Source organism: Trichechus manatus, unplaced genomic scaffold (assembly GCF_000243295.1).
Source record: "Trichechus manatus latirostris isolate Lorelei unplaced genomic scaffold, TriManLat1.0 scaffold00045, whole genome shotgun sequence".
Classification (NCBI taxonomy): Eukaryota; Metazoa; Chordata; class Mammalia; order Sirenia; family Trichechidae; genus Trichechus; species Trichechus manatus.
This window is the reverse complement of record NW_004443981.1, coordinates 1,817,612-1,828,780: the sequence shown is the minus strand read 5'-3', so window position 1 is coordinate 1,828,780 and position 11,169 is coordinate 1,817,612. Positions and strand designations below refer to the sequence as shown.

General features: G+C 43.5%; 1 protein-coding gene across 7 annotated transcripts in view; it reads left to right on the top strand.

Annotated features, from left to right (window-relative positions):
* FOXN3 (forkhead box N3) overlaps positions 1-11,169 on the top strand; it is a 454,396-nt gene that overhangs the window by 320,854 nt on the left and 122,373 nt on the right. For all 7 annotated transcript variants that reach the window (XM_023731693.1, XM_023731689.1, XM_023731694.1 and 4 more), the window contains one exon: positions 5,355-5,419. In XM_023731693.1, coding sequence (XP_023587461.1) covers positions 5,355-5,419 — 65 coding nt within the window. The remainder of the gene's footprint in view (positions 1-5,354; positions 5,420-11,169) is intronic.

Sequence of the window (11,169 nt, the reverse complement as noted above, 5' to 3'; positions counted from 1 at the left end):
TGACATTGGTTAACAACCCCACAACATGTCAACCCTCTCCCTTCTCGACCTTTTTTTTTTTTTGGTGAAAATATACATAGCCAAAGATACAACATTGCAAACATTTCTACATGCAGAGTTCAGTGACATCGACTACACTCTTCCAATTGTGCTGCTGTTCTCACTTTAGATGAAGGTTTACAGAACAAAGTAGTTTCTCATTAAACAGTTAGTACACATGTTGCCCTATGACTTTAACCGGCCCTAAGAGGCCATTTAAAGGAGCCCTGGTGGTGCAGTGATTAAAGCAATCAACTGCTCACTGAAAGGTTGGCAGTTCGAAACCACCAGTGGCTCCACAGGAGAAGGATGTGGCAGTCCGCTTCCATAGAGATTTACAGCCTTGGAAACCCTATTGGGTCGCTATGAGTCGGCATTGAATCAACGGCAGTGGGTGGGAGAGGCTATTGACGTGACTGAGTATGGAGAGCACCCCTGCTTCCCCTACTCATCCTATCCCCTTGTGGTAGTTAACTACTGCTGTGACAAAAAAATACCACATGTGGGTGCCTTTAAAGAACAGAAATTTATTTTCTCAGAGTACAGGAGGCCAGAAGTCCGAATTCAGAGCATTGCTCTAGGGGGAGGTCCTTCTTTGTCAGTAGCCTCAGGAGTTCCTTGTCATTCTTTAGCTTTCCTTGGCATCTGTCTTTCCCCAGTGTGTATGTCTGTGTCTCTTCTGTTCTTTTCATAACTCAGAAGTGATTAGGTTTAGGACCCACCCTACTCGGGAATGATCTAACTAACATAACACAGACAACCCTATTCCATGTAAGACCACATCCACAGATATATGGGCCAGGACCTCAGTACGTATCTTGGGGGTACACAATTCAATCACAATACCGTACCCCTTGACTTGCCACAATGAATGGGTGGTTTGCAGTATGGTTCTAGTTTCTTCCACAAAGGCCCTAATGAATTGTTTCTTCTCTAAATTCTTCTAGTTAATATACACTGTTAAGTGCTTGGATATGAGTTATTACTATTATTTTTTTAATTAACTTTGAGCTTTAAAGGCCAGTGAGCCAGGGATGACTGCAGGTGGAGGAAAATAATCAGTTCACTGCTTCCCTAACTTACAACCCTGGGAGCCATAGCCACTGGGCCTTTCTATAGGCATTTCTTGTCTTTTTCTATAGAATCATAGGAGGTTGGAGCTAGGTCATTTTGATAGTAAGTTCTTAACCAACCAACCAACCAACCATTTGCTGTCAAGTCAATTCAGACTCATGGTGACCTCATGTGTGTCAAAGTAGAACGGTGTGCTCCATAGTGTTTTCAATGGCTGTGACCTTTTGGAAGTAGGTTTCCAGGCCTTTCTTCTGAGGCACCTCTGGTGAACTCGAACTGCCAACCTTTTGGTTAGTAGCCGAGCACTTAACCTTAATTGTGTGCCACTAAGGGACCCCTAGAGGCCGTATTTTTTTTTTTTCCATGTATTTCTCAGCACCAAGCACTTAATAAATCCTTGAATCTCCTGACAAGTTAGGAAGATGTCATTTCGAGGGACCGTCCATGTAAAGAAGAGTGTGTAGAATACGGGGCTGATGAACTCAAAAGCTTTGCTGTTGGCGTGACAGAACCAGCTTAGCTTACTCTGTGCGACAAAGAGACTACCTGTGAATTCATCAGTTACATCAGGGCCAGGTCAGAGCATGTGAGTGGGCCAGTCCAGTCCTCCACTGGAGTAGAGATCAGATGGTCAGCACAGCAGAATGGCTGTAGAATACTGATCAGCAACTTAAGTACATTAAAAGGATGTTGTAGAAATCTCTAGGTAGATTTTTTATCACACAAAGAAATTTTCGTATCTAAACCACTGGATTTACATGACCTCAGTTTCCCGTGTTTGCTCCATCCCTGGCGTCTCCTCAGTTTTCATCCAAATCAAGGTCAGGATAAAGAGGAGATTTGAATGGAAGTAAGCTGGATATTCAGGCTCCTGCAGTAATGCTCAATTATTGAATTCTCTGGAAGCACCAACTCCTCTGTAATGATGTCCTCAGTTTTTAGATATCTTTATAAATCAGGTGATTTAGTATTGGCAACAGCCAGCTTGCTGTTTCCTGCTTTCTTATAGAAATAAGATGGTAAAATCTCGGGAGCTAGCTAGAGTTGTTAAAAGATAATCTTAAGCGTTTTCCTGCACATTATTCTTCATGCAACTTTGAGCATTAAAAAGCCCAAAAGTGGAACAGGGAAGGAGGCAGATGGAAGAGAAACCAGCTTGCTGCCACCGTCCTGCAGCTGAGAGACCACAGCTCAGACCACTGTTGTCCTGGGCAACTCAGGCCACAGCTGCCAGAGCTGGGAGTCAAGGCTGCAGGGAAAGTCATAGCTGAGATGTGTCGTTCTCGCTTACTCTGAGTATGTTGTTGTTGTTAGCTACCATTGATTCATGGTGACCCCATGCACGGTGGAATGAAATGCGGCCTGGTCCTGTGCCATCCCCATGATTGGTTGCAGATTGGACCATTGTGATTCACAGAGTTTTCATTGGCTGATTTTTGGAAGCAGATCTCCAGGCTTTTCTTCCTGGTCCATCTTAGTCTGGAAGCTCCGCTGAAACCAGTTTAGCATCACTGTGGATTAAGTTGTGTCCCCCACAAATGTGTGCCGATTTGGCTAGGCCATGATTCCTAGTATTGTATGATTACCTACCATTTCATCATCCGATGTTATTTTCCTGTGTGTTATAAATCCTACCTCTATGATGTTAATGAGGCAGGATCAGAGGTAGTTATGTTAATGAGTCAGGACTCAAAATCAGTTGTATCTTGAGTCAGCCTCTTTTGAGATATAAAAGAGAGAAAAGAACAGAGACACAGGGGAACCTCTTTACTACCAAGCAAGAAGAGGCAGGAGCGCATGTCCTTTGGACGCAGGGTCCCTGTGCTGAGAAGCCCCTAGACCAGGGGTAGACTGATGACAAGGACCTTCCCCCAGAGCCAACAGAGAGAGAAAGCCTTCTCCAGGAGCTGGCACGCTGAATTTGGACTTCTAGCCTCCTAGACTGTGAGACAATAAATTTCTCTTTGTTAAAGCCATCCACTTAACGGTATTTCTGTTATAGAAGCACTAAATAACTAAGACGAGCATCATAGCAACACACAGGCCTCTGCTGATAGACGGGTGGTGGCTGCACTTGAGGTGCATTGGGCAGAAGTAGAACCTGCATCTTCTGCATGGAAGGCGGGAATTCTACCACTGAGTCACCACTGCCTCGTTTACCCTGAGTATATTGTTGTTGTTAATTGCCATTGAGTCAGTTCTGACTCCTGGTGACCCCATGTGTGCAGAGGAGAACTGCTCTGTAGGGTTTTCAAGGCTGTGATGTTTAGGAAGCAGATCACCAGGTCTCTCTTCCAGAGCACCTCCGGGTGGCTTCATACTGCCAGCCTTTCAGCTAGTAGTTGAGTTCTTAACCATATGTGGCACCCAGGGACTCACTCTGAGTATAGTGGGCCCCAAACAAAGTAAAACCAAAGAAAACATAAAACTTCATTTACATCAAGGTGCATAGTGTATGCTTGCTAGCTAACATTTGACACTATTTTGATGTTTGATGGTATTTTTATGCTGTAGTTCTTTTCTTCTTTGCTCCATTTCTCCTCCCCAATCATGTAGTATATCCCTGTACGTGCTATGCTATTTGTACCTCTGGCAATGAAATTCCAGTCAACAGAATGTTTCGTTGACATTCCTTCTTCTTGTTAACAGTATTGCTATCCTGCAGTACCAGAGAGCTTTGTTGACTGGTGAAGCCTTCAATGTATAAGCCTTCCGATGTCTTATTCCATGTGTGTTTACGTGTGTTGGTGTACGTGCGCACGTGCTGAACTTACAAATAGAGTATCCAGACCAATTTTGATTTTTTATTGTTGAAGGCGATTGATAGTACTTAACCAATATCATTTGCCATGTACTATTTTGGTGAAAGTAATTTATACTGGCTCTTGGTTTGGACGTAGTAACATTTGTGGCTAAGTGCTTTTGCTTTCTAACATTAATCTCCACCAATCCTTGATTTAGAATAGCCTACTTTCCACTTTAAGGGTATTTTACAAAGGCCGGCTTGGTGATGAAGTTTTTCACTGAATGTCTTAAAACAGTGAAAATGTTCCTCTGCAAATTCAGTAAGTGTCTTTGTGATATATTGATTTTTCTTATTTCCTTGCTTATCCTGTTTCCAGACTGTGGATGGTAACCTATCTGCAAAATGTTTTGTAGGGGATGGAAGGCAACATTTTAAGCCAAAAAATTGAAAACAGAGTTAGAAACAAGAGGCTGTGGGTTAAGGAGGAAGTCGAACAAGGTGATTTCTGGATATTAAGGATCTGGGGGTTGAAATGCTAAGAAAAGCAAGTTTGCATTTATAACAGGCACATGGTGTCAAGAATTGTTGACAGACCCCTTTGGTCTCATAATACATGGGCAGGAATTCTTTGCCGCAGAAATTCGTAAAATTACGAGCATGTCGCCACATACCCTTGAGTTATAAGCTATGACACTGAACCATATGAATTTGCCACTTGGTTTTGTTACCTGACAGATGATTTCAGAGCCCAGGAGGGAGCAGTGTCAGGCTGGCAACCAGGATGCTGTAGATAAGAATATTTATGTGGACAGTTTCTGCACTGTTAAATATGCAGGCTGTTTGTAATCAAAACCAACCTAATGGTTTTTAAAGATGTGTTTTCAGAGAGTCTAAATAATGTATAATTGGGGAAATGTTTTTTTTTTTTCTTTATTGTGTTTTAGATGAAGGTTTACAGAACTAGCTTCTCATTAAACAGTACACATATTATTTTATGACATTGGTTAACAACCCCATGACATGTCAGTACTCTCCCTTCTCGACCTTGGGTTCCCTATTACCAGCTTTCCTGTCCCTTCCTGCCTTCTAGTCCTTGCCTCTGGGCTGGTGTGCCCCTTTAGTCTCGTTTTGTCCTATGGATCTGTCTAATCTTTGGCTAAAAGGTGAACCTCTGGAGTGACTTCATTATTGAATTAAAAGGGTATCTGGGCCATACTCTCAGGGTTTCTCCAGTCTTTGTCAAGCTAGTAAGTCTAGTCTTTTTTTGAGTTAGAATTTTGTTCTACATTTTTCTAAAAGTCTGTCTGGGACCCACTATTGTGATCCCTGTCAGAGCAGTCTGTGGTGGTAGCTGGGCACCATCTAGTTGTACTGGTAATTGGAGAAATGTTTTGAGGCCATTTTGAGCGAATGTGTTTGGAGAAGGGGTTGTTGGGAGTAGAGGTGAGTGTAAATGAGATCAGATCGGCTTATGCTTGTTTCTGTTTTGTTTCAGCACATCAGGTCCACCCATCTGGCCGGGCAGCACCTTCTTTAAGAGAAACGGAGCCCTTCTGCAAGGTAGGTCTCTAGAGCACCCCCCTCCTTCCCACCACGCTTGATTCCTCCTTTGTGCTTGGTGTCCATCAGGGCAGTGTGCCCTGCTCAGCAGTGGGCACACTTCGGAGAAGTGAGTGCTGCGGGTTGGGTCTGTTGGTCCAGCTCTGTTTATTTCTTCCTAGTCAAGTCTCTTGATAGCTGTGGATTGTTAGTCTGAAACCAGGCTTCTAAGGATTGCATCTTTGGTCTGCTCTCACTGGTGCCATATTCCAGCGGTATTTGATTGCTTGGTGAAATTAGGATTACGTGGCAGTTAGGATGTGACAGTAGCGTAAATGGGTTGATAAAAGTAAACACCTTTACATGTTTCCAATGCTTGGGCTAACAAGGGACGTCTTAGGTGTCTGGCACTTTTTTCGTTGTGGAGGTACGCTTATTCCTTGCTATCTTTAATGTCCATGTGTGCCTGGAAGGTTGACTATGGTTTATCCTGCAAAGGGACACCCTGCCTGTTGCCTAGCCAGTCATCAGCTGCCTTGCACCATCCAAAGTGTTCAAGGAATATGAACTGCCTTTCATTTCTACTTTTAAAATCACAAAACTAAGTTAAAGAAAAACAAACTGTTAAAAATAGCAATAAGTTGCATTCTAAATACTTTTAGGACTTGTTTTTTGATTGTCTGCTGTTTTGGATATCTGCTGAGTGGAAAAGCTGGAACCGGCTGAGTCCCAAGGGTCTTCAAGCTCCTAACCCTTTTAGCCTCTGTTAATTGACTAGGAGTTGAGTGGCATGACTGGCCAAAAGCAAATGGATTTGGTTGTACCGAGAGCTTTAGAACTGTACTGGCTTATGGTGAAGGGTTTTTAGTGCATGTCGGTTGGTTTATTGATGTTAAGGGTCTTTTCCTTAAAAGTACATTCTGAGAACCAGCCACATGTGGGAGGAATGTAAGTCAGCTTTAGAAAGTGGACATTTATCTTCAGGTTTCAGGAGTGGCTCGAACAATCATAAGCAACTTCAGCACACTGTTGTTTTATAGGCCATGCAGTTACATATTGTCTTTTTGAATAGCCTGTGAAAAACTTAAGAATTTCCTTGCATTTTTTGCTTGGCACAGGTGAAATTTAGGCAGTTTGATTAATCCTAATTTTAATGAGCACAGTTGCTATCCTGAATGTTTAAAAAAATAATAAGGACTCCCTCCACTCTCAAAAATTAATACATAATTTTAAAAAAATGTGTTCTGTTCTCCCTTCCAGTAGTATAAATAGGAACTGATTATGCTGAGGCTTTGGCTTTTTCAAGTGAATCGCAAAATTATGAACATCTTTGTTTTTACTCTAGAACTATAGCAATGATGTGAATATCATTCAAGTTGGGATTATTTTCAGAAAAGGAATTTTGTTTTCTTAGAGCCTTTTCTTACAGGAAAAAATCCTATATTCATTCAATTCCACATTAGGTACCATTGCTCTAAGCATATTAGTTTTGTTTGTTTCTTTCTTTCTGCAGGACAGCAGCATAAGGGAAACATCAGTAAGGTTTCTGAAGTTGGGTGATTGCACTATGAGATTCTGTCTCATGGGTGGGAGACTTTTTTCTCCTGATGGGGGTTAAAAATTCCCCTAATTACTCTAGGTTTTGAGAATTAAACTATTACAGATGCTCATTGAATCCACATCCAATTAAATACAACCCATTAGTTTTTTGTACATTTGAAAATGAGGAGAATCTTGGTGAGAGTTTGGGAGTGTGGGTGGGGACTTAGGAAGATGAATTTTTCTCTGTAATGTTTCTTCATTTGCTCTATCTGTATCTGTAGTTCCTGAAACACTTCTTGTGATAAGATTTTTTGAAATATGTGCATGTTCTTCTTAATGAATACTTTTGAATTCCTTTTGTGAGTGGTGGTGGGTCATCAAGAAGTTTTTAATGCCTTCAAGCAAGAGTATTACAAATAAAGATATGAGTATAAAGAAGGAACTGGCCCATTCACGCCAGTGAAAGTTTCAGGGTTAGAATAACGTAGAAGAAAATATACCTGATCTATGCTTATTTTCTCATCTTTATACCTTACAACTTCGAAATATGCATGCATTCCTTCTTTTCCTCTCTAGAAAGGGGAGGAAATATTCTAGGTAATCAGACTAGGGAAGAACTCTGTTAATAGGTTCCAGCCACAGGGACTGAGGTTGAGGGCCAGCAGGACATTAGCCCCAAAAGAACCCAGTGCCTAGAACTTGGAGTGATACAGGAGCCTCTGTAAGATGTTGGGCCCTAGGGACTGGCCAGCAGAGGTCCAGCCTGACCATGGGCCCCAAGTCACAAGCAGGACTGGCTGACCTGGGCTATAGGTGGTGGGAGAGAACCTGCTGCATGGACTGGCCCCAGAGGTTGAGATTTAAAGAAGGCAAGAGGAGGGAGACTTCCCTTTGTCTGGACCATGAGAGCATAGAGCCTGTCACTTCTTGGGAGAATGGACACTTGAACCAGGCCTTGTCAAATAGGTCGATGTGTGTGTGTGGAAATAGGAAAAAAGGGCAGCCTAAGAAGAGGGAGCCACAGGAGCCCACAGACAAGAGAGGGCAGGATCCCAGCGAGCATAGTGACTGGGGCTTTATGTGGTAGGTGTGGAGAATGAGTGATTCATAAACACTTTTGAATAACCGTGTCACATGCCCAGAGACGTGCGGTGAGAAAAATAATGTGCTGTCCAAGGAGGAAGTAATGGAAGGCAAAACCTGCAGTGAGTGGGACAAAATGGCAGAGGCGTTACCATGGAGAGCCAGTTTATGTTGTCTAGTGGTTGTTTGGTTTCTAAGCTGGCGGACAGACACGTCGGATGTTTATTTTCCCGGTACCAAACCAATTGCAACAATTAACTGGAGGTACTCCAAGTCCTCCTTGGCCCTAAGAGCATGGCGTCTGCATTTTGGTTCTTGTAGAACTCCCTACAGAATCGCCTCTCAGTTTTGAGGATAATGGGGTAAAATTTGGTTTGGATTACACCAGGTAGGGGTACTTAACGTAATTGGTCGTTTCATGAATTCACAGTATTTATTTTAAATGCCATTTAGGCTGCTAGAGACAATTTGAGTATTTTAGCAGTTTCAGTAGACCAGAGAGCACTTCAATTCTTGTACAATACAAACCCAGCAGAGCGCCAGAAGCGGACAAGCCCTTTGCTTAAAGGGGGCCCAGGACAGGCCCGCACAGAAGTGTGGCTTATTCGGAGACTTGCAGGAGTGGCCACCTGGCAGGTGTCCCCGACTGTCCTGTCTGTGTGTATCTGTATGGCTCTTATGTTATTGCCTCTCTGTACGTGAAGTGCATTTGTATGAGTGTAATAATTTAATTAGCTTAATAATGTTTTTGATTTTCTTAACCGAAAAACAGAGTAAAGCATCTTGTTTTCCCTTTCCAAACTCCCTATCTCGCCCCTTCCATTCCATTCACCCTTCAAACTTTGAACTAGGTTACTTCGTTGAAACATCACCCTCGGATGAATTATTTTAATGAGTCAATGATTCATAATTAAAGACATTCCTCACCCCTGGCCTGACCGTTCCTCCGGTCCCTGATGATTTCTTCCCAGAATGACATATCACATCTCTTTTCTTGTTAGCTTCCTGCCTTCTGTGAAAAGTTGCTACAAGCTACAGCTGAACTTACCTTCCACTGCTGCTCTTTTGATCTTTGCAGGCCCCGCAGGCCTCCGAGCTCCCCAGAGAGTTCTGTTCAGAGAGAAGCTGCTGCCTTTACACCTCCACACCGCTGACCATTTTGGCCAGCTAGCTCCTATATTTCCAGCTCTTTCTCTGAGCACATATTCCCTGGGCCCACCTGCAGTACCCCACCTGTAAACCCAAAACCAGTTGCCATTGAGTAGGTTCCAACTCACATGTGTCAGAATAGAACTGTGCTCCTGTAGGGTTTTCAGTGGCAGCTTTTACAGAAGTAGTTTCCTGACCTTTCTTCCAAGGTGCTTCTGGGTGGACTCCAACCGCCAGCCTTTTGGTCAGCTTCTGAGCACTTAACTGTTGGCAACACCCAGGGACTCCACTCCACCAGTGAGCTTTCATTTGTTATGCGTGTCTGTGTGTCGGGCACTGGAGTTACCCAGGGAGGCTGAGGTCCTGCCCTCACCACTTACAGCCTACCCTGGGGTCAGACAACATGCCCTGGGCTCTTCTTTTAAAAGGCTGCTCCAGCTGCCTTCTCTAAGACGCTTACCGCCATCAGCGCTGATGCAGCTACTGCTTACTGCAGACCTTCCCAATTACTGACTTGACACCTGCCGCATCCTTCCCAACCTGCTCTCCCGCCTCTCTTTTTTCCATCACTCTAACATGGGCCACTAATTGTTATTAAATCTGTTTCCATAGAATGCAGCAGTGGAATTAAAGTAAGTTCTATAACATGCATAACAGAATTTTATTTCCATTCGCTCTGACAAGCCACTGGACGAGCTAATGACGTGGAAAGAAATCCTTTGAAGGTGTTTTCAGGGCACAGAGCAGGGCTGTGCTGCTGCAGGCCCGAAAACAAATAGGAAAAAGGAAACCGGCTCTTCTGCAGTCAGATGTGTGTCGTTCCTGTGTGCTCACACATGTGCTCGCTGCTGGGGAATGTGCATCTCGAAGTCGATTATGATCATTAGATGACGTGCTTTGGGGAATGTCAGTTTCCCAAGTTCTAGGTTGGCTTCATGGAGGTCTTTTCCTGGGAGTGACACTGTGTTCCACCCACTCTCCACACCCCTTGCTGCCCTCCCATAACTCTGTTAGGTATTTTTATAACTAAAATGTAGGCAATATCTCACTTTGGTTGTTTTCATACCATAAAAGGCTCAAGAGAAAGCAGGCACTGTATCAGGAACAAGTTATAGCAGATGGAGGAGCACCGAATTAAAAGTCAGGGGACTTGGGTTCTGGTCCCAGCCCTGCCAGTGAACAAACTTTGTGACTTTGGTCAAGCCACATAGCACCTCTGGGGCTTTGTTCTCTTACCTGTAAATGAAGGAGGGAACCTCAGGGATGGCAGAGGGGCTTTCTTTCAGAGTGCTAGCACTGAAAATAGGTTGAAATGGATTTTGAGGCTTAGTTCTAGCTCAGTGGATAAAGAGTACCACCTTCAACCAGCTGTGTCTACAGAGGGTCCAAGGAGAGGAGAGAGAGTTGTGGTGACCTGGCTGAAGATCCCGGTCCCCAAGCCAGGTATTTCTGAAGGTCTCATGATCCTAGTGATACAATGTATCGTAGACTCAAGGCGACCTGGGTCCTGAACCCTGGCTCGGCTTCTTGGGCAACTTGGTTTTAGCCTCTATGTGGGAATAATAATAATACCTAATCTCATGGGGGTTCTTGTGAGGTTTAAATGAATTCATTTTAGTAAGGCATGAAAAACAGTTCATGATAAATTCCCCATCAAGTTAGCTATTGTAGCACTATACAAAACTGCAGATCTGAGAATTCTTTGCTGCTGGAACTTCTGTTGTCCATTTGCCGGGGCTAGTAATGATCAGAGCAGGACAGCAGACTGGGGATGCCCAAGCCCCAGCTGGATTAATATATACATCTGAAAGACAATTTGTTCACCTCTTTATTCAACAACTTCTGATTCCTTGTAAACAGGACTGCTTCTCTGAGGAGTTACCCAGCTCACTAATTCCAAACTTGGTATATACCCTTGCTCTAAAATTTTGTGTACAGAGCAGACACACGAATAACCTCATGGAAGAGTCTGGGATTAACACCAAAAGAACTTATGT